The 22,929-nt window shown below is 42.1% G+C and overlaps 3 protein-coding genes across 6 annotated transcripts in view; all 3 read left to right on the plus strand.

The window, feature by feature from the left end:
* Nucleotides 1-3,907, plus strand: part of SMG1 (SMG1 nonsense mediated mRNA decay associated PI3K related kinase) — a 68,677-nt gene extending 64,770 nt beyond the window's left edge. For all 4 annotated transcript variants that reach the window (XM_072878647.1, XM_072878648.1, XM_072878649.1 and 1 more), the window contains 5 exons: nt 221-432; nt 632-738; nt 1,492-1,671; nt 1,865-1,971; nt 2,658-3,907. In XM_072878647.1, coding sequence (XP_072734748.1) covers nt 221-432; nt 632-738; nt 1,492-1,671; nt 1,865-1,971; nt 2,658-2,735 — 684 coding nt within the window. In that variant the 3' untranslated portion in view covers nt 2,736-3,907. The remainder of the gene's footprint in view (nt 1-220; nt 433-631; nt 739-1,491; nt 1,672-1,864; nt 1,972-2,657) is intronic.
* A 5,088-nt stretch (nt 3,908-8,995) lies between these two features.
* ARL6IP1 (ARL6 interacting reticulophagy regulator 1) lies at nt 8,996-16,511 on the plus strand. Its single transcript, XM_072878262.1, has 6 exons — nt 8,996-9,146; nt 11,404-11,537; nt 13,283-13,402; nt 14,323-14,440; nt 15,109-15,193; nt 15,431-16,511. Exons 1-6 carry the CDS (start codon nt 9,111-9,113, stop codon nt 15,547-15,549), a joined length of 612 nt encoding a protein of 203 aa, XP_072734363.1. The 5' UTR covers nt 8,996-9,110; the 3' UTR covers nt 15,550-16,511.
* A 1,107-nt stretch (nt 16,512-17,618) lies between these two features.
* RPS15A (ribosomal protein S15a) lies at nt 17,619-22,340 on the plus strand. Its single transcript, XM_072878266.1, has 5 exons — nt 17,619-17,754; nt 18,926-19,063; nt 19,256-19,335; nt 20,856-20,941; nt 22,205-22,340. Exons 2-5 carry the CDS (start codon nt 18,931-18,933, stop codon nt 22,296-22,298), a joined length of 393 nt encoding a protein of 130 aa, XP_072734367.1. The 5' UTR covers nt 17,619-17,754; nt 18,926-18,930; the 3' UTR covers nt 22,299-22,340.
* The last annotated feature ends 589 nt before the right edge of the window (nt 22,341-22,929 follow it).

Genomic DNA, 22,929 nt, shown 5'->3' on the forward strand with positions numbered 1-22,929 from the left:
GCAGTTGAAACGTTTTCTTTGTGTTTACAAATCCTCTTGGTTTTTAATCAGTAAAACATTTGATCTTTTTCAAATTTATTTTCTTGAAATGTAACTATGGAAAATTATGGTTATTTGTAGTCAAATGACAAACTGAGGGGCTGAAAAGGCTAAGAAATGCTCAACTTTAGTTTCTTAGCCAAAATATAGCAGTTAACCTTTTTGCACATCTTCATTACAGGATGAAGAAGCAGCTTTGGCAGATGGTGAAGATGTTCCCTATGAGAATAGCGTTAGGCAGTTCTTGGGTGAATATAAATCGTGGCAAGATAATATTCAGACAGTTTTGTTTACATTAGTTCAGGTTATGGGTCAAGTCCGCAGTCAGGAACATGTTGAAATGCTGCAGGAAATAACTCCCACCTTGAAAGAACTAAAAACACAGAGCCAAAGGTAAGAAAGTCACCTTCTCTCAAGTGAAGGCATTTTGTTTATCTACTTGTATATAGCAGAAACACAGCGCGGGGTATGTCCTTGGTGGCTGTCTTAGAATGCAGAAATCTTTTTGCAAAATTTGACTGAACTGTCTTTTTGAGTTTTCAGTAAGTCAAGTAGTTGCATGAATATTTATCAACTCCATTATGTTTCCTAGTGTCTACAATAATCTAGTGGGTTTTGCATCACCCTTAGTCACGGATACATCAAATGAATGCTCAAGCCCAACGTCAGTTGCTACATATCAGCCAACCTTTGCTGCAGGTAATACTTGAAAAAGTACAAACATTAAAACATCAGGAATTGATATTAGAGAGGGGATCATAACTTTTACTAAATTTTGAAATACAGACAATCTCTATAAGATTATAAAAGCCTATAAAATTCAAGTAATTCAGCATACAGTACTGAATGACCGCTTGATCATAGCCTTTGAATAGCCTTCGAGATCTGGATTCACTCCACAAAGCCCAGAATACATGGAACACATTGTCACGTGTATCAACTGAACTGTAATTTCTGTTTAAATTGGTAATAAAATTTATGGTGACTTTGGAATTAATCCTGAAACCCTACAAATGCATTCATTATGGCAAAATTTTCATTACTTTACAGTTAAAAACATGAATAAAGTTTCTCATGAGCATGGATTGCTTTCTGTTTAAAGGATTTTTCTACCGTCAATATTTGGACTAAGTGCAGGTTCGTGATTTCTATCAAGAACAAGAATTGCATTGTATAACTGCCATACAAAATTATAGAATTAGAGGATACGAGAGCCTGTAAAAATTAGCTTAATGTAAATAAATGTTTTGCAATGGAACAAAACCTCTTGTTTGTGAAGTAAAAGAAATTAGAAAATGGAAAGATTGAAGAGAGAAAAACTGGTGCAGAGTTTAAAATGCATTTGTACTGAAGTAGTGATAGCTGCATTTGATACGCATTTAATTGTGCTTTTTCTTGCATCTATAATACATTATTTTGAATACTTTAAGCGCTTTTAAACTTTCTTTACAGCTGTACGTAGCAATACAGGGCAGAAAACTCAGCCAGAGGTGATGTCACAGAATGCAAGAAAGCTAATTCAGAAAAATCTTGCCACGTCAGCAGATACTCCTCCAAGCACAGTCCCAGGAACTGGCAAAAGTGTTGCCTGTAGTCCCAAGAAGACAGCCAGGGACCCTAAAACAGGAAAAGGTAAATGCAGGGCTTTAAATAAAAAAGTAAAAAAAAAAAAAAAACAAAACCAAAAACAAACAAACAAAACAAACAAAAAACCCCCACCAACAACCAAAAAACTCTCCACTGACAACAACAAACCACCCCAAAACACCTCAGTGGGCTTCTGTGCAGGCATGTAAAATTAAATTAATTTATTTTGTACCTTTAGCTGTGCAGGAAAGGAACTCATATGCAGTTAGCGTGTGGAAGCGAGTCAAAGCCAAGTTAGAGGGCCGAGATGTGGATCCCAACAGGAGAATGTCTGTTGCTGAACAGGTGAGTTGAAAATAATAAAGTTCTAGTACTGGTCCTTGCTTTAAATATTTGGTAGCAAGCACGTACATATGTATGCTGAAGTATGCCTTAAACACTAAAATCCTATTGTGAATGGGGGGGTCCCTTTTGAGATGTGTGATTTATATTCCAGTGCAAATCAAGGTATGCTGCTGCCTTGTATTGCTGCATTCATTTTTTAATCAAATGCTTTTGTTTTCTACATCGTAGCTTTATATAAAACTCATGAATTGGATAAAATTGCCTTTCGTATATCAGTAAGCTAACATTTGTTACACAGCTGTTGATATCCAGGGAGAACGAGATCTGTACAGCTGTCTAAGAGACAGAGCTTGTCTCTGTTTACTAGCATAACACAACCACACTCCTGTCTCTGGGAAACTGAGTCAGGGGACCCAGATGTCCATGTAAATTTGAGAATGTTGTGACTATTTTCAAGGTGGGGGCTATGAATAACATGATGCGTGATCCTTTTTGCCCCTGCAGTACAAATTCCTGTTTCTTATGTGGACTACACAAAGTTATGTAAGATTATGTCTACAGTTACTATAGATTTTCTCACTGAAATTTTGTATTTGCACATGACATGCAACAGTAAATTTTAAGATCACTTAAACACTTTTTAAAATCTAGCTTATTTTTAATTACTCGTTTGACCTTTTTAATAGGTTGACTTTGTGATTAAGGAAGCAACTAATCTAGATAACTTGGCTCAGCTGTATGAAGGTTGGACTGCCTGGGTATGAGTAGGGAGAAAGCAGATCAGTCTGGTTCAGCGAGGTCAGACATCCACCAGAATCAACTCGGCCTCAGGCATCCATAGCCGCACCACAGTCGGTGGTAATGCATACTGGGGCTTAATCTGAGGAAACCTAGGAAATCTCGGTGCACTGGGAAGTGAATCCTGCAGGATAGCTGCACTCAGGGATACGCTAAACACAATGGTCTGCAACCCCCACGGTCAAGGGTGAAAGCTCACCGCTTGAACAACACGGTTTGTCTTTCTGCTACGGAAGAACTGCAAACGTGTCTGGGGGTTAGCTGCAGAAAGAAATCGGGATGCTACAAACCGCAGAGTGATTTGGAACTCAATTCCACCTGACCCTGTGAACAATTCAGGAAACACCGAACCCTGTTCAAAGAAAACAGAAAAAATGGGGCCATGAAGAAATCACAGCAAGGGAAGATTTGATGCATTCAGATTCTTGTTACTCTTGTTGCGTGGCAACAGTGCTGGTCGAGTCGACCAGTGAGTATGGAAAAAAGGCTACAAAATGTAAACTTCAGAAATGGACTGAAAGCAAAGAGCTGTACATCAGATATACGCTGCATTGGAAGAACTTCTGAGATAGAAGAAAAAGCCTTTGTTCTCTTCTCCCTTTCCTCTTTCCTTTCTCTCCTCCCTCCCAGCCTCTCCTTGCATACACCCCCCTTGGCTTATTCTTGTAGGTTAGGCGTACTTCCAATATACTTTTTATTTCAATCCTTCTACTTCACAGTTTAGTCAAATTAACAACTTAAATTTTCTTTGGTAAACAAATTTTCCAAAAGCACTGAAAATATAGAACATCAATGATTACTTATGAGTTGGCTGGTCAAATGCAAAATGTAATTTTGGTTATTTTAAAGTCATTTCTGTGATTCTATTATGTACAGTTTCTCAAAATTGTCACTGTGCATTTAAAAGTAATGAATCCTACAGGCATTTGATTTAATGTGCACTTCCCTCTGCTTGCAGTGTACACTTTTTTGTAATTCAAATTGTCCCTCCAATCTCATTCTACTGTGATTGCTGTAGTTTCTTTCGTACGACGTAGCTAATCCAATGTAATCTTTACCTTTTTAAAAACCAGGATAGAGTATCTAGTAGAGTTTTACATTGTTGATGACAGATAAACAATAAAGTGATGTTCTGGTGGAGGTAGAGTGATATGCTTTTTACTTCACTTTCCTAATACTTTTAGTTTACACTTGTAAATTATAGTGCTTCAGTTCACAGGGGTATAGATATAATCCAAGAAATGAAGGACTCTCCAATTTTTGTTCAACTAGATCTGTAAAGATTTCTGCAAAGTAATTTTCCTTTGCCATATTACTTCTATAGATGGTTGTTCAATAATGCATCCATAGTGAATCTTCCACCAAGGTTGTTTTCTTTTCTTAATCAATTCTGCACTTAAAGTGTGATTCTGGTCAGAAGAGTCTCTCTAAAAATGGCATCTTCTTACTTAAATTAATGTCCTGCTTGTCTGCCGGTTGTCTAAAAGACTTCTGGCTTCCTTTTTAAAGTGGGACACCTTTAGAAAAGGGCAACTTCTTTTCCTTAGAGCAAATAAACCAAACACAATGCAGTTACAACTACAGAATCTTACAGGTGCTGGTAGCTGAAGCAGAAATGCACACTGGTGTTCTCAACCCAGATAAATTTGTGTAGCTATGTATAAAAAGTTTCTCTTTTATAAACTTGGTGAATTCATTACGCACAGTTGCTGGAAAACGATAGACGGGAAGATCCTTTATGCCATTTTAGTTACTTTTCAGAGTAAAACCACACTTTAAATACTTTATTTTTTCAATCAAAATCTAAGTATTAAAGGATTTGAGCCAAGCCCACTACTGGCATAAAATTCATTTAATTGGATGGATTTGCAGCAGTTCATCTGAGTAGAAAGCTTGGCTAGTAATTTTCAGATAACATAAATTAACACCAAGCATAAGTAATGGACAAACTTGTATTATTTTCAGTATTTGCACTATGCTAACTGCTCTGCCTCCTCAGTAGCTCTTAGAATTCACTTTCTCCTCTGTTGCCAATTTTTCGTGGACATGCACTTTGAAGTGTAAGAATTTTCCACAGACACATGGCCTTTTTTGCATTCTGATTGCCTGATTAACTCTAGGGAAGTCACAGGCTTTATATCTAATGATACCCGTGCAAATGCATTCCACTGCCATTGCTTCCTGAACCCTCTGCCACGCCATGCATTGCAAGAAAGAAGGTGTTTGAATGTTGCAGTGAGGAACATTCATATGCAGAACAAGACACTTGACACTGTTGGTCCTTTTTATTTTTCTCCAGTTAAAAATAACCTTATGAACAATCTGTTTGGAGTACCATAGTAACAAGAGTGTATTATACATGCTGTTTTATTTCTTGGAAGCTGGGGGGAAGGGAGGGGTAATGCACTCACTTGTGGCTCATGTATTATACCTCTGCTATCCAGAAATGAAACACTTGTGTGGAGATGGGTTCTTACTGCGTAATTTAATAAAGTTTTAAAAAAAACAGAATATGTATGCAGAATTTCCTTCTAAGCAAAACTACTTGTGGCTGTGAAAATTGCGGGGGAGAATAAAATGCCAAATACAAACAAATACAAAACAAATCTCAAATTAGAGCAGGATTCTACAGAGACTTAAATTTGCATAACTAATGTTGAGGAGACAGCTCACATGCTTAGGAGTTAGTGGGACCATCAGCTTTTGTGTGCTGATGCATTTTCCTTGGTACATGTTGACAACATGGCAAATTGGTACAGTCTGGGTTAAACCCAAAATGTAGATTCTCTGCGTGCATCTTGCATGTTAAATGAGACTGCATTAGTTACATTATCTTTTAAAAGATAATGTGTTTCTTATAAAGACACAAGGTTACTTCATTTTTTTCATTAAAACTGAGACACTTACTTTTTTTCTGCAGTAAGTCAGACCTAGAATAATGCAAATCTAGAACCAGATCTTTGTAAATACACACAAATCAGCTGAAGCTATGGAAGTCAAACTGTTCTGCTGATGGCAATTTTTTGCATGATGCTCACCTGCAGTAAATGTTAACCAAGGGATCATGCTATAAATCTCTCAAAGTCAAATTGAAAGTATGCTCGTCACTTTTACGTTGTTGCCCCTTCCCAATTATATAGCATAGTGGTTGAAATGCTCTTAACCCTTTGAAAACCCAGTTACTAGCGTGCCTCTCCTCCTGCTCCCCTCTGAAAAGCCAGGATGTGAGCACTGCTCTACCAAACGGGTTACTGGGATGTCTTAAACAAACTGGAGTCATTAGTGGTGTCTTAGATTATTTTGGTGGAATAATGCAGTGTCAAGTTACTATAACTGAAATTATAGCAGATATGTACAGTTAACAGAAATTATTTTGGTACTTTGCAGGGACTTCGTGGTCCGTTTTTCCTTTGAAATAATTAGTTTTGCCTTCAGTGATTAGTCTATTTACATAGTAATACATTTTGTCTGTAATTTTTCAAATATCTGTAAAAGACTCAAGTCTCCTATAAATCAGACACAAATCGGAGGGAGGGAGCTAGTTTTCCAAGGAAAAATGAATGAGACATCTATAAAAGCATTGGCGACAATGCTAGCGTGAGGTTACCTTGCGGGGAAAGGAGGGTGTTTCACTGCACGAACTCCGTTGTGGGAACTGCAGCAGCCATCAGCCCCGGCCCTGTGACGCCACGTAGTGCTGTCCACCCTCTGATACACTAGCCTGATCAAGTACTATTTATCCTGTTAACTGCTCTGTGATACCTGAATGAAAAGCACCATATAAAAATATGACTTCAGAAATACTGGAGGGGATTGGAGAGGTTAAAGCTCCATTTTTCTAAATGCTGTAGTCCTTAAGGTTAATTTGCTTCAATTATTCATTGATGTGTTCTGTGCCTAGTACATTTGGCCATCCTGTTTTAGCACACTCAAGTACTCCAAAGATTTCTTTGCTTCCCCACCCACCCCTTTTTTTTTTGCAAGCTTTTCCTAAAATTAGCCGACACACCCCTTTATGCATTAAAGAGTTGGACTAGGAAAAAAGTTTGATACCTGCCATCCATCTTTTGCTTGCTTAACACAATACCCAATTATTGCATGCATGTGGTTTTTTTCTTTAGTGAAAAATAGTTATTCATGAGTATACTATTAATGTTTTAAAGAATTTCATTGAAAATATATATTACATAAAACTAGTATTGTATGTACTTAAATGCATTGCTGATTAGAGCAGTTTTGCCATCTATCAGACTAATTTTTTTATTAGTAGCATAAGAAAAAAGTTTGAGATGCATTTATTAAATTAGGTATGATGGATGGGTGGAGGCTTAACGTAAGATCTGTGTCTCTGTCTGTTCTACGTGCACAGACCAATTAAACTGCTTTTAAAGGTGCTTTGAAGTTAGCTTGGGCATTTAATTTTCTGTGAATCTGCTAAGAGAATCTCAGCGTAGGAAGAATTCATCACATTGCAGCATGATCTGTGTCATATATTGAAGCATACAGAAAACAACTGGCTTTCTATAGCTCACTTAATGTATGGGAGGTGATTAATAGTTTTCTACACTGAGCTACTGCTATTACCATTCTCTGCCTTCTACATTAGGATTCTGATTTTAACAACGAAATTTATAAATATACATATGCATGTATATGTATATGCACACGTTTTTTTTTCATTTTGCATTGTGCTTCAAAAGGCCTGGCTGCTCAGGGAGGGGGGTGTCGAGTAGTGTGGCAGGGCCCCACGCTGTCCTGTTCTCTGCAGTGTGATGGCGCATCTCCTCTGGTGTTTCTGGGCAGCGAGGGCAGCAAGGCTCGCTTTTCCCTCTGCCCCTCTCTGCAAAACGGTACACAAAAATACTCTTAGCTTTTAGCAACATGTAAATGAACTTGAAAGTTGTTCAGTGAAGTATCTATTCTTTACATACAATCTTGAATGAGTCTGAAAAGCACCATGTAGAAGATCAAACAATTCAGTACAGACATGTTTTTGCTTTTACGGTTTCATCCCTACTCCTCTTTTTCCTCTCCATCAAGCTGGCGAGCTGGGTTGGGAAAGTATTGCAGTTTTGGTGCCAGAAATGTTGTCGTCTTTGCCCTCATTTTGGAATTGCATTACATCCTAGGGATTGTGATTAAGCTCGTTAACATGGGTGACAAACATTTAGGAAGTTGAGTCAGAAAAAATATTTATATCCTAGTGCTTTTCTCCTGTGTTTATTCCAATGCTGCTACAGCGCCTGAAAAAAATAAAGCAAGTAGTTGGATGCATGGTATTTATCATAGCTAGGTCAGGCAGCGGTGGTGGTCAGAGCTGGAGAACCTTCCCGTGAAGCTCGGAGTTGTTTCATCTGTTTCCTGTGTGGTAATCTGGAAATCCTGTACCCGTGGATTCTGCTGTCCACAGCTGACAGGCCAGCTGCTTCACGTTGGTCACATGCAATAAATAAATAGCTGTGCTGGAAAAACAGCAAAACTTTAAGTCAAAGAAAGTTTGTTGGTGAGTGCCTCGGTGCCATGTTATTCCAGCAATAACGGTCTATTTATTAGCCTCGAAACATTCTCGATCAGAAGGCTCTGTCTAGCTTGTAGGACATCTACACATGATGTACGTCAAGAAAAGGTAACATTTTTTTAGACAGCACATAACCTTTTACTTCTTTGCCTCCTAATAATCACACGTTCAGGTTATACGGGTCAACCTTTTCATAATAAAAGCCTTATCCTTGAAAGTCCCGGTGGGGAGGTGGCTGTGTTACCACTCCTGTGCCGACGGCTGGGTTGCTGGCCCGCCCTCCTCAGCCGAGGCGGCCCTCCGGCGGGCTTCCTCACAGCCTGACGGGCAACGGCCGCGCCACACCGACACCAACGCTCGCCTGGCGCACGCGCCGCCGGCTCGCCCCAGGCCGCCTCGGCCGCGCCCGCCACCGAGCAGGGCCGCCTCCGCCACCCGCCCCGCCGGGACCCCCGCCCCGGCCGGACCCCCGCCGGGACCCCCGCCCCGGCCGGACCCCCGCCCCGCCGGACCCCCGCCCCGCCACCGCACCCCGCGGCAGCCGGGCCCCAGCGCCCGCTCCTGTGGCAGTCGCATTGCGACGGAGGGAGGGGGAGGAGGCGCGGAGGCCCCACGCCGATTGGGCGGCTGTCGCCAGTCTAATCCCACCAGCCAACCGGCTGTCGATGGGGCGCGGCAGAAGCTCTGCGATTGGCCCGCGCTGAGTTTCGAGAAGGCCAATCAGAATGCCGAGAGGGGCCGCGGAGGCTATAAAAGGCGGTGGCGCGGCGCGGTGCGGGAGGGCGCGGCCGGCGCGGGCGTAGCGGTGCTCGGGCTGTGCAAGATGGCGGAGGGTGACAACAACAGCGTCTACCAGCTGGTGAGGGCGGGCGGGCGGCGGGGCGAGTCACCCCTTCGGGGGCTGGCGGCGGGGGGGTGCTCTGTCTGCCGGTGGCTGGGGAAGGGCTGGCGGCCGCTCGGCCCTGACGGCGCTGGGGGAGGCGGGGGAGCCAGGCCTGCCCGCGGCGCCTGGCGAGGGCCTCCTCGGCCCCCGACCTTGTGAAGCGCGGGGGAATTGCCTCCCCGCGCTCGCTTTTGCTTCTAAAAGGCTCCTGTGCAAGGATGGGCTTATGCCCTGGGGCCTGGCGGGGGCTGGGTTTGACGAGGCTGCTGTGTGTGCTGTGCCGTGCCGTCCCTGGGAGCGGGCACGGCTGTTGCTCTGCTGCTCCTAGGCCGGAGCTCGTAATAATACCTGGCGTTACCTGATGTGCAGGGCTTACGTTTAATATTCGTGTCTGTGTGTCTCGACGTTCTTTGGCTGTGTTATCGAATGCTTCCACGGTGCAGGAGAGTGGCAGGAGCTGGATGATTAGCTTAACTTAAATATGTCAAGGGTGGGCTTGAATACTTAAAAACTTGAATAAATCCAAGGGTTTGTGTGTTTATCTCTGTAACCGTCTGTTAGTTTATCTCTGTAAACGGCTGCCAGGGGAAATGGGAAAATCGCTGTAAAAGCGCGTGAAGGGGTTGAAGAGGGGAGGCTTTTGAGTGCGTTATTGGTCAGCGCCCTTTCTCGCCGCAGGAAGCTGCACAGCCGGGAGATGCAGAGAGAGCCTGTCGGTAGCGCAGAGGTGGAAGGGAGCTTCGAATTTCTGCAGAAAAATTGCACGGAACTATATTGCCAAAAATACGTGCAATGTTCGGGAGAGATGTCCCTTTCGGAGCAGAAGTTCATATTTATGGAAACTTCATGTTGTTTGATTAAAGGAAAAAACACTTTTTGATGGATAGGCTGTGGAATGAAGATGGTGTTGACAAAAGCTGACTTAAGTTTTTTCTGCCAAAACAACTTACAATAGTTGTCTTCTAGGCTGACAGAGGCAGGCTGCTATTAATAACACTGTTATATTCCACTCTGTTTCCCATTAAATTTTCTCTTGGCTGTGATGTTAAATGCAGACAGCCAGAGGTAATAAAGCAAAACAGTTTGTCATAAAAAGTCTTCTGGAGAAATGCAGCTTTTTTTTTTTTCCCCTCCATGTGACAGTTTGTGTTTATAACATGAAATAGATATGATAACTGGAAGGTGTTCAGTAGCATGTCAGATAGTTTTCTACTCTTTTTTTTTTTGTCCTGAACTGTAGTTTTCAAATAGCTTCCAATGGAATCACACAAGAAAAATATGCTTTACCATGATAGCTGCACTCAGCTGTCCTTGTTTTTCTAGTGGTATCAGGCTTCTCATTTGAGGTAAGTGTAGCACACACTTGAGAATGAAACCTGCTCTGCTGTCTCTGCACAGCACATGTGCAGGGCTTGATGACTTTTCACCTCTTACTACTTGGGCAGTAATTGGTTCTGTTCATGGTTACCTGAGTTTTGTAATCTCTGAGATACCTTGTCCTGCTGAGGGGAAGCTATTAAGCTGTGTTAAATGTGGAACACCTCAGGTGAACTGCTTAGCAAGCTGATGCCAGAGCAGATAGGGCCTAAGTTCAGAAGATGTGTAGGGAGGAATGTAGGAATAATATAGGAAGAGGAGTTTAAAGGCTGCCTGATCACTGTCTTGGGCAACCTTCAGAAAAACTTTCTTTGCAGTCCAAACGTGATCAGTTGGGTAACTTTCCTCTACTGTGGATTCTGAGTTTTTATCCATCTTCCACATAATAAAAAATTGGTGTTGGACAGCAACTAGAAAGCTTTGGTTTCATGTGGTAGAGTTGTCTTTGAAAACACATATATTTTAAATAGTTCTCATGTTGCAATTTTCCAGATGTTGACACTGAAAACTTGAGAGGTTTTAGCTAAAACCTGACTTTCTTCTAATCTGGGGCGAGGGAGTACTGTAAATGCGAGACTGGGGGAAAACACCTTGGCAAAATCTGGGAGGAGGCATCATTTGGTCTAATAACATATCCTGCTACTTTGTTAGGATCTTGACTGTTTTAAAGTGTCACTGCTACAGTGCCATATCTTAGTACAAAACTTACATTATTAGTAGTAGTGTAATTACTCAGAAAGGTTTGTGACTGGGGTCTTCAATTATGACGCTTTTTTTAGCTACTTCGAGTGTGGGAATTAATTTGATACTCTGGTTAGTAATAAGAGTTCTCTTCTCTTCTTCTCTTTTTGTGTAGGCTGCAGAAACTGCTAGCTTGGAAGAGCAGTTGCAAGGATGGGGAGAAGTGATTTTGATGACCGATAAAGTTCTTCGCTGGGAGAGAGCTTGGTTTCCTCTGGCACTGATGAGTGTTGTTTCCTTTTCTTTTCTGTAAGTAGCTCGTGGAGGGAGCCTAGAACATCATTGCACTTTTCATGGCAGGTAGCAAACCCATTAAGTAAATTAGTAAGACGTCTTTAAAAATCTAATAGGAAGGCTCTTACTCCAGGTTCTGTTTCTGAATGCGTGTGAACTTCGTTGAAAAGAAAAACTTCAAGTATTGAGAACAGGAAGTAACACGAGTCACATCCTGTTCTGGGGGGGCAGTGCTTTCTGTTTGTCAGCTGTTTGCCAGCAATGGTTGCTGTAGTTTTTTACCATGCTCAGCTGTGCGTTCTTCATTGGTGTGTTCATATTCTGCCCTCATCCTTTGTATCCTGCTTCTTGGTCAAATCTGGTTCTTTCCTTTGGCTTTTTTCCCCCAAACCAACAGCAATAGCGTTATGGAAGACTTGTTTCCATAGGACAAACTTTCCTATTCTGCATGTTTGGTGTGGTGTTTAGGATGAGTTCAGTCAGTTTTGCACAACTTGGTTTTTTACATTCTCTGTCTTGTCCTTTGAGAAAGGAGGAAAAGGAAAGACTGCAGGTAACTTTCAGTCAACAGGGTGGGAGGATGTTGCCTGCCCCTGGATTGGAGATACAGAACTGGCTTGCTGGAGGCACATGCTTTTATGTAACATGGCAGCAGTTAAGATGACCCCAACCTGCCTTGTATGGATAAGTGTCCATGCCAGCTGCAGAGTTTGCCAGTTGCATGTGTTTTTCGAGTAAGGAGAAGAGGGGAGTTACAAAAATAAATGTTGAAGGAGGTGAGGCAGGGATAATCGGTCTTCTGGCTAATATAAATTTTATGGTCTTCAAGGGAGGTGAGGAGCATGGAAATCAAATGAAACTGAAAAGTAACTTTTTTAAAAGAAGTAATTGCATGAACTTCAGGGTATTCTCTTACAAATTCTGTGATTATAGCAGAAAAGATCTTGTGTTGAATAATACTTTGAGGAAATAGACAGAACTACTTCAGATTCTGAATTGGTACTTCACCAAAAATGAACTTGAACTAGCACTGTGCAGATGTATAGAAAGACTGACCCTGTAATGGACTGTGTCATTTCTTTACTTTTATTACTTCAATGTTCAGGAAGTTCTGTTAAGTGCAAATAAGTAGCACGGGGCACAGCTGAGCATTAACAGACACTTATGAGATGAGCTACTTCTTGTCCAGTACCCATACTGCTGTATTTGAGTGATGGCACACTTAATATGTAAAAGCACAACACTGTCCTAATTGGAGACTTATGGCTCCTTGTCCAGAACAGGTCTGGTTAGCTCTCATGGGTGAGACAGAGCAAATGAGAACCTGTAGTGGATCTGAATTCTGTGACTTGCTTAAGAACCAACAAGATTAAGAGCTTTCACTCTACCTGTTTATTGCATATGTTCACCCACTCATCCTCATCCCCCAGTCAGTGTTAAGCTGTCAACCTCTGAGAGAGCAATACTGATGAATTTTTACTTCTACTGAACTTCATACTATGGTTGCTGTATTGTAGCATTTTCTTATCTAGTACATTAAGGAAATAGTATTTTAAATCTGTATTTCTTTGTAATAGTGTTGAAGTACTTAAACCTCTTTTTATTAGTAATAGGAGCAAATTCGAAAATTTTTTTGAGGGTGGGCAAGAGGCTAGGTCTACTGTTTGAAGTCCTGAGCCAATCTGAAGAGGTGACTAAATATGTCTAGTATTTAGCAGTCTGAGCATCCAGAAATGACGTCTGTTATCTTCTTCCTGCAGGATGATCTACTACTTGGACCCATCAGTTCTTTCAGGCGTCTCCTGTTTCGTTATGTTCCTCTGTTTGGCTGATTATCTTGTTCCTGCTCTTGCACCTAGAATCTTTGGCTCTAATAAATGGTGAGGAAGCTTGAATTAAAACAGTTTATTGAGTGTAAATAAATTATGAACTTTATCGAAATGGGTATCTGACTTGCAAATATCAAATGATTATTTTACAGAGTCATTGTAATAAGAAATCGGCAATCTCTATAATACGTGAAGTGAGGACACTAGTAAGATGTCCTTCTTTCTTCTTTTTTTCTTGAAAGATAACTACTACAACATACCTGTATTGTTCCTTCTCTTCTAGAAAAATGAGATTTTTTTCAAAGATAGGCACATTCTTTGCTCTCCATTAAGGATGCTAGTTAATTCTGCAAAACTAGTTTTTAGTAATTAATGGATAATAGATACTGAGAACTAAAATTATGAAGAAGGGTATTGGATTATGTGTTTGGAAAGAGTGGTAGTAGTAAATATGATGAAGGAAAAGAGTAATGCAGAGAGTATTAATGTGATCATAAGTGATTGAAACAGATTTGAAGAAGGGCAAGGCATATATAGAAACAGTAAACTGGAGAAGAACCTTATTTGAACTAAATTTTGAGTTAAAAGTAAATTTTAGTATATCTGCTTTAAGATGACTAGTGGATAAATGTTCTTGTCTGATAAGGAACCAACATAAAAGCCGAAGTAATACACACTGGTATCAGGTGTGTATTACTTGTGTGTATCACACTGGTATCAGATTAAAATCGATGGTCTTCTGGTTTGAATGTGCTTGCTCTTTGGGAGTCAATTTGAGAGTCATTGTACAGAAAAATTACACGGGCAATTACATTACAATGCTCAATAAAGGTAAGGTATAAAACTAAGTGAAGCAAATGCCAGGATAAGTACTGGATAAATTTCTACTGCTGGAAAAATACCATGGGAGACTTTTAAAATTTCAGATGAAAACTTGAATTCTTATTTCTGGCTTTTTTCTTTAATAAAAGGACTACAGAACAGCAGCAAAGATTTCATGAGATTTGCAGCAATTTGGTAAAATCGCGTCGCCGAATTGTTGGCTGGTGGAAACGTCTCTTCACACTGAAGGAAGAGAAGCCTAAAATGGTATTGAGTTCTAGGAGTTCACCTCTGTTGTCTTAAGATTTTGTTTTGTCTTGTCTTGAGTATTTTAGCAAGGCATGTGTCTGAATAAACTGGTATTTCAAACAAGAACCAGCAGTTCTGGCTGTGACTTAATGCCAGTTACATCTTACTCAAACCTGGAGTGGCAAGATACATGACTTCAAAAATTGCAATGCTGTGCAGTTAGGAGCATACCCTTGATGTTAAGATGAAGCTAAACTGGCTTTCTTTGGATAGGTCAATGTTTGGAAACACGGCTTGTTTCCAGTGTACGTGAACTGTCCAAAAAAAACCAGATCTCGGTAAGGTGTCAGCTTAGGTACGTGAACTACTGAGTTTACTGTCCTGGAAACAGCTTCAGGTACTGTGTGAGGCTGAAGTTGTGTCAATGGGGGTGGCATAGTCTGACTCTAAGGGATATCTGGACAGAAAAGAACTGGCATCCTGTAAAACCGGTGGTCTGAAAATAAATGAGAACATACAGTTGTAGACTCTGTAATCTGTTTTAACAAGCCTATGCATAGGTATCGCATGTGGAAGAGCCAGCAGACTTCAAGTTAGTTTTCAATGTTGAAGTGTTGCTGGATACTGAAGGGAAGGGGTAGAATTCCCAAGAGATCTGTGATACCTGTTCCCTTTTCATTTTTTAGTACTTCATGACCATGCTTTTTTCTCTTGCTGTGGTTGCCTGGATTGGACAGCAAGTTCACAATCTCTTTCTGACCTATCTTATTGGTAAGTCTGCAACATGCAAAACAGAAGTAACTTTTTTGTTCGCTGCCTGAAATGGTATGAGGCTGGTAGAAGTAATTTTTTATTATATGAGTGTGGTGATTTTTTTCTTTTTGTCACAGGGTTATATTTCTCAGTTTTCAAGCAGTTAATGGGGCTTAAGGGAAGCAAGGAATTGCAAGGGGACAGCAGCTTGCTAAAGGAGTATTAAGTAATTTGATTTTTTTTTCCCTTCTCTAGTAAGTTTCTTGTTGCTGTTTCCTGGACTAAACCAGCATGGGATCATTACAAAGTATGTTGGAATGGCGAAAAGGGAGATAAACAAACTTCTCAAGCACAAGGAAAAGAAAAATGAATGAAGACTTAACTGCTGTTTGCTCTTGTAAAAGATTTCCTTGGGAACAGTTTTGAGTAATTAACGTGTAATTAAGACAATAGAAGTTGTATTGCTCACTGGCTTTTTTTTGTATTGGCTCCCTGATGAAGTGAAAATGTCACTCTAGCAACTGCTGTGGGTTTGTGTGTCTCTTGCTGTGCTGACTAGGGTTCTGCAGCCTGCAACTGATCTTATATGAAAGATCCTGATCTTTGATGTATGGAGCTTATGAAGTGTCTCCACCAAACTAAGAGGCCCTGTGAATAAATACCCCAACTCAAGAAACAGCAGAACTGTAATGCGTGATAGCATTTCTGTAACTGTGTTAGTTTCACTGATCATTAATTTGTGACTGTGGCAAGTATGAAAGGCAGTTCTGAAAGCTTACACTTGGAGGCTTGTTACTACTGATTCTTGTGGAAGGAGGACAATTAGCTGAGTAAGAATGATCATAGCTGAGGGTGCATACCCAAAATCACTGCAGAAGGGGATCCCATTGTCTCACTGAAACTGTTTGCTTTTTTTGGCTGCGTATACCTGTTGAATAGGGGTCTGGAATATATAAATTTGTAGTTCCATTATTTAGCTGTAGTGTAAACTTCAACTCATTGCACTGAGACTGTAGAAAATGAGTTAAGGTGTGTTACCTTAACAGCTGATTGTTCTAAAAACTGCTGTTGTCATGGAGCCATGTAGCATGTTTGGTTTTATGAATGTTGTTGTCTGTATACAAAATCACCTTGAATATGCTAGGTTTGTCTCTGTAAATAAGCCTGAATTGTTTGTGCTTTTCTATGACCTCTCCCTCCTTTTTTTAAAACTGAACTTTTTTTCTTCAAAAAGCTAAAACCTGTGTTCATGCATTTTAAGAGTTTACTGTTTTAAAATGAACTCTTCAGTGTCTATTGTAACTGTTGAATAGGTAAATACAGACTAAAAAAACTTCTTGAAGTCTTGCTCTTCAAATGTACAGAAAATTGTGTAAATGCATCTTTCAATCAAGAACGGGAGCTGGGGATGGGGTTTTAGTGCCATGTGGCAGTCCGTGCACAGTGTCCGAACAGAAAAACCTTTTGTTTGGAATAGCTCACTGTGAACAGTAAAACTTTTATCAGCCATGGCAGTACACTGACAGCTCCTGCTGCAGATGGGCAAGGCTGTAATGTTGCCTGTAGTTGATTAACATTGGTAGAAGTGACTGAGGCTGTGGACAAATCAGGCCCAATCGGTAAAACTTGTGATAGATCTGAACTGCGGGGAGATGCTATGGTGCAATCTTGAAACCGTTCTTTTGAAAGCGCTCTACTGAACGGGCACAGGCTGTGGCTGGAAGAAATGCTGGATATGAAAAGAGAAGCAGTGACACTGCGCAGCGTCACAGAGCTGTCTTCGGGAGGGTTGGTGGCAGCCCCTCTACCCCCACGTTAACATGAGTTTGGAGTACTGGACATTTGCTGTTGCACTACTGAGAGCCATGTTCCTGTCTTAAGTTAAAATTCGGTAGAAACACAACCCATCCCCTTAGTGCAGCACTGTTCACCTCAGACCTTCAGCTTCCTCCTGTAACTCCTCACAAAGTGGAGTAGCTACACTGTTCGCCAGTGTATGAGGCCCCATTGAAACTTCACTGGAAATCAAATACGTTAGGAATTCCTCTATGGTGCTCTGCCTTGTGGGAAAAAAAAAAATTAGGAACAGGAGGACAAAAAACGCCCCCCAGAATGCAGAACTGCAGTAAGGTACCATCTATGTCCTCGTTTGTTGTCGTTGGTTTGGGGTTGACTCTGGTCTGTCTGGGTGTTGTGTTCTGCCGGTTTTCCCCTCCCGGAAGCCGGTTCCCGACGCCCCGTTTTCGGGAGGTCTCTCTCTTCCCCCCCCCCCCCGTTTCACCTGCGCTGCCCGCTGAAGACCGCGGCACGCTTTATGGCCCTCCGGCCCCGCCGTGCCCCCCGCCCATTGCGAAGCGTTCTGGTTGCTATGGGAACCCGGGGAGCAGCGTCGCTCCGGAAGTGCGATGCGCGGCTCTCGGCCAATGGGGAAGAGCAGGCCTGGCGCGCGGCGCCTCCCGACTGGGACGCCAAATATCGCGAGATCTCGAGGGGTGCCGCGCGCCACCCCGCGCCCATGGCCCTCCCATAATCCCGCGCGGGCGCCCGGCCTCTTCCTTTTCCGCCATCTTGCTGCACCGGTGAGTGGGGGGTGCTGCTGCGTCCCGGCTGCCATCCGCCGCCTCCCGGCCCCATCCGAGCCCCGCCGCCGCCGCTGCCCGCCTCGCCGGGGCCACGAGGGAGCGCCCGACCGGCCCGGCCCGTTTTGAGCCGCCGGCGTCTCTCCTAGCGCTCTCTGGAGCCTCCGGAGCGGAGGGTGGGGGGAAGCACCCTCCTGCCTGTGGCTCCGCTCTCCGCAGAGATGCGGGGCGGGAGCCGAGGGCGGGGGCTGGCACGGCAGCCGAGCCCGGGCTGGTGCTGTGGAAGGCTGGGCTGGGCAGGGCTCGGGGGAGCCGGGCCGCGGGGTCTGTGGATCTCGGGGAGCGAGGATCGTGCGGCGAGGCCTGGGAGGAGGTAGCGGAGGGCTTGGGGAGCGGACGGTGGGCTGGGCCCTGGGAGAGGAGGCGGCCCTCGGGACGGGGTGTCTGGCTTGCACTCGCCCTGTGGGCGGTAGTTGGCCGGGCCTGCTCGTTTGGGGGTCCTTGGCTTAGTGGCAAAAGCCCTCGTGTGCCGCAGGACCTGGTCTTCTGGGGAATGGCCCCGTGGCCCAGGTCAGGAGCGCTTTCCTGGCTGCTTCTGGCAGTGCACTGGCTCTGTTAGTAAGTGGGGTGACAGTACCGAGTCATGTCATGCCTTGTGGTAGTCCGGGTGGGCTTGTCTTTATCACGGGAATGCAAGGGCTGATCCCTGGTTTCCTTTTCAGAGTGCTGTGTTGCGCTTGCATCCTGCAATTTCTTTGCAGATAAGCAAGTCCAGAAGCATTTGTTATATTTAATAGCATGTACGACCTAGTTTTTGAGCAGGGCTAACACTGCATAATTGGGTCCAAAACAATCCACCTGGGAAAAGTGTCATACTGATGAAATGTTGTCTAGATGGTGGTTTTTAAATCTTAGTGTGTGCATGTTGATAATGCCAAGTTTAAATAAGCGTGTCAGATTTCCTAACTTGTCGTGATAATTGTGAATCCTCTTGAGCATACCAGAGTATGTGATTTGATCTGCTTTTTAGCCTAAGAATGCTTTTTAAGGTTTATCGTAACTTTTTGTCAGTCTTAGATCTTTAAGGTCAAAAATTAGCCTTAAAACGCGCTGCTCAGTATTTCTGTGCTGAAAAGCTGGTGTACGTAACTGCCTCTCCTCTTCCCTGCAGGCACCATGGTGCGCATGAATGTTCTAGCCGATGCTCTCAAAAGCATCAACAATGCAGAGAAACGTGGGAAACGCCAAGTTCTCATTAGGCCGTGCTCCAAAGTAATCGTCCGGTTTTTAACTGTGATGATGAAGCACGGTAAGTCTAGAGCGCACAGCGCTGACTTTTTTTCTCATTCGTGGTTTCTGTGCATACTGTTGTGTTAAGGTGCTTTTTGACTAAAAGTAAATCGAGGTGCTTGAACTAGTTTTGTACAACATAGTTAATTGAGTTGGGTTAGCGTAGCTAGGTATGATATATTTGATTTGTCTGTTTGCTAATATTTTGTAGGTTACATTGGTGAATTTGAGATAATTGATGATCACAGAGCTGGGAAGATTGTTGTCAATCTCACAGGCAGACTCAACAAGGTAGGATTTGTCTTCCTGAATTCAGTTCTCTAGGAAGTTGTTTAAATGAGACTTTTTTTTCTTATGTTTGTCTGCTCCTGCTCTGAAAGAATTACTTGTAAAGAAGGTGGTATTTATTGAATCCGTGTAAATGAGAGTAATATGGGTATTATCAGTGGTTACCAAATGCTTGTTAATTTTTCTAGATTCATAACGGTATGGTTGACTCATTACGTTTCTTTTAAACTCTGAATAGGTAAGAAATTTTCAGGGAGGTCTGCTTGCAAGTTCTATGTGTTTCTCTCTCTTTAAAGGCTTTCTGTCTACCTAGTGATTTCTCAGTTTCTTTGGTGTTTAAGCTATCTAGAAGACTTGTCTTAAGAAATGGGAACTGAGTTGTTTTCCACTTGATGTTTAATACCTGTAAATGTTGAGAAGACAAGCCTTTCTCCTGCCCCTAGATGGGCTGTGCTTGCAGTTGGGGGAAAGTTGAATTTTACTTTAATTAGTGCTTTTTGAGTTCCTGGAGCATATGAAGTATTTGTGTGTGTTTTGGAAAATTTTTTAATGCTTTTGTCTCAAAATATTGAGCTTTCTAGTTCTGTGATGACTTCCTGTGCATCATTGTTTCCAATTAAGCTATTCAGGTGAGAGAGGTGGCTCTTTAGTAAAGGAATAAAAGAATTACTTGGTCAGAATATGTTGGGGGCTATCTCCATGATGAACAAATATTGCAGCTGAAAATTGCCGGAGTGCAGTAGGCAGAGAATTCTGACACCACCCAAATTATTAGTGTTATGTGTCTGTAATAAAAATAATGTATATCAGGTCTGAGTATAGTGTTCCTTGAACTCTTCTGGGATGATTTTGTGACAGATCTTCCGGGGTGCCACTGGATATGATGTTTCTCTCAATAGTTGCAATAAAGGAACAGCTGTTTGGTTCAGAAAAATGCCCATCAGTGCAGGAAGGTGTGCTTCTGGTTTGCTCTTGGATATTTATTAAGGTAACTGGAGGTGGTAGTAGTGGTCATGGTCAGTAAGTAATATGATTAACCTGAAAACTTGGATAACTTTTCTGCGTGTTAATTTCTCCCTGTTTAAAATCTACAGGTATTTTTTGCTAACTGTGCATGATGACTAGAAGTAGAATATCCCTGAGTAATTGCAGGATTTTTGATGATGCAGGATGCTTAATAACTTTTAGTGGTTTATAGTATGCTCTTGTGCTCTCCCAGGTCTAGCCATTAATTTGTTAGTTTAGCTTCAGCAGCAGTGTAAGTCAATCTATTTAGGTGAGGAGGAGGAGGCAAGGCTAAGGAAACAACAGCTGAATAGCTGTGCGAGAGTCTCGACTTACCTGAGAGGAAGCGCTGTTTTATATTACAGGTAATGGAGCGTGCTTCTTTGTATTCTAATCTTCTGCTGCCAAAAATACTTTAATTTTAGTTGTTAAATTCCTTCATCCAGTGAATTGGAATGACAAATGTGCAAATCCAGTTTATAAAGTTCTTCAGTTTCTAATGGAATTCTGTTTTATAGTGTGGTGTAATCAGTCCCAGATTTGATGTTCAGCTGAAGGATTTGGAAAAGTGGCAGAACAACCTACTGCCTTCACGTCAGTTTGGGTAAGTATGGAGAAGAGTTAAATCAGTGTCATATGTAAAAATGTGGCATGTTTTATTACGCTTTCATACTGCCTGAGTTAGACTGGCCTGACACCTTTCCTCTCTGATCAGTCTGGAGGTAGATAAAAGTCTAAAAATCCATCTTCCATATAGATGCTCTTTTTCACCAGTTTAGAGGGGCCACTGCTAAGCAAGGACTTGTTTTTGCTTGGCTTTGGTAAATCCTAGTTTCACCATTTCTACAGTTTACCGTGAAAATAGGACTTTTCTCTTACTCGTTTTAATTTTATTAATGGCCATTTGTAGGTGGGGGAGGAGTCACGTAAGTTAGCAGGTCAATGGAAGTAGGTCGTACTACTTTAAACTTCCTGATTGTGTATAAATTGATGAGATATTAACTGATGAGAGACTTGGAGCCTCTGTTAAACAAACCTCCAAAACATAAAAAAATCTTACTGTTATGCAGTATATTTTTCCTTCCCGAAATTCACTGAGTCAAGAGTAATAAATCTCAGTGCACCAGGATGACAGAGCTAGAAGAGTCTTCAGGTGCTCAGCCAGTCTGTCCTGTCAAAGGCAGGATTAACAGTTCCTTGTCATTTCTGTTCTTAAAGCTCCAGTGATAAGCCGCTTGCTTTAGCTGTACCTACATAGCTTACTAGTATGTGTTGTCATATTGAGATTTTTAAGAGTATTTATAGAGTCGTGGGACAAGAGGTTCTCAGACATGAAGCTGTGTGGATGAAGTATGCTGATAATCCACACGTTGGCATTAGCAGTGACTAAGGCTGCTCCAGTTGTCAGTCCGGATCCAGATGTTCATCTGCATCATTGCAGACTGTTCAAAACACTGAGACACAAAGCGCTCAGAGGTGAGGAGCTGTCTGGCACCATGGCAACTCCACCTGCTCTGAAGAAAAATGCATGCTTAAAATAGAAGCAGACTTTGTCTAGAAACTATAGAGTTGCTACTGCTACAATAGCTGAACTGACTTTACAGTGGGAATGTGCCAGAAAACTTCTAGCTGAGTCTTATGCAAATATTTGGAGAACAGAAGCCTATAGATGTCCTTTGTGTGCTGCCGAGTTGTACTTGTGAGGGGAGTTTCTTCCTCGTTGTCTGATAACCTGATCTTACTTCCATTAGGCCCATTCTTACAGAAACAGATCGTACTGTTGTCATACAGAAATGAAGTTAGTGCTGTCAGCTCTGCGTGAGCGTAGAACAAAACGATGAACCAAACATTTGTTCTTTCTTAACAGGTACATTGTACTGACAACCTCAGCTGGCATCATGGACCATGAGGAGGCTAGGCGAAAACACACAGGAGGCAAAATCCTGGGATTCTTTTTCTAAAACTTGTAAAAAAAGAGGATACTAATAAATTGTTCAAATGGACTCTGGTGTTTCCAGTCAGTATCTTAATGACTTCGAACGCTACCTGTGATAGTGCTTGTAACAGACAGCTCTTCAGCGGTGCTTAAGTTCCAACTTTACTCCAGATGACGTTCGGGTTCCACACCATCTCTGGTCACAACTTTTATTTCTATTAATGATATAACATACTTTTGATACACTTGAATGACAGTTACAGGTCACTATACAGAATAGCCCCAGCAGGGGAACTCTAACGTTGAACTACGTACTCAGCTATCATGCAGTGGGATCGCCTCTTGGGTGTTAGATACGTGTGTTACATATATGTGACTCTATAGTTCAATCTTTTGGCTAAATAACAGAAGATGCCTCGCCAGAAGGTATTTCCTGTTCATGGTTTAAAAAGTTATGAGATGTGGGATTGTGGAATAATAAAGATGGTTGAAGTTTGATTTTCAGATCACAAACTTGTTCCACATCTTGCAGTGTAAGGAGTAACTGAGGTAGAGGTGAATACATTTTTTTTCTTCAACTTTCTACTTTGAAAGTCCTTTGAAGCATCAGAGTTTTGGGTAGCGTAGTTGCTGTTCAGCTGCTTTGCAGGTTGCCA

Source organism: Ciconia boyciana, chromosome 13 (genome assembly GCF_034638445.1).
Source record: "Ciconia boyciana chromosome 13, ASM3463844v1, whole genome shotgun sequence".
NCBI classification, from domain to species: Eukaryota; Metazoa; Chordata; class Aves; order Ciconiiformes; family Ciconiidae; genus Ciconia; species Ciconia boyciana.

What these genes read in the sequence shown, in the direction of transcription:
- ARL6IP1 (XM_072878262.1), top strand. Translation starts at nt 9,111, where the DNA reads ATGGCGGAGGGTGACAACAACAGCGTCTACCAGCTG. An exon ending in GTTGTTTCCTTTTCTTTTCT is followed by an intron (nt 11,538 to 13,282) that starts GTAAGTAGCTCG and finishes TTCTTCCTGCAG; the next exon opens with GATGATCTACTACTTGGACC. An exon ending in AGGAAGAGAAGCCTAAAATG is followed by an intron (nt 14,441 to 15,108) that starts GTATTGAGTTCT and finishes TTCATTTTTTAG; the next exon opens with TACTTCATGACCATGCTTTT.
- RPS15A (XM_072878266.1), top strand. Translation starts at nt 18,931, where the DNA reads ATGGTGCGCATGAATGTTCTAGCCGATGCTCTCAAAAGCATCAACAAT. An exon ending in AACTGTGATGATGAAGCACG is followed by an intron (nt 19,064 to 19,255) that starts GTAAGTCTAGAG and finishes AATATTTTGTAG; the next exon opens with GTTACATTGGTGAATTTGAG. An exon ending in TCACAGGCAGACTCAACAAG is followed by an intron (nt 19,336 to 20,855) that starts GTAGGATTTGTC and finishes TCTGTTTTATAG; the next exon opens with TGTGGTGTAATCAGTCCCAG.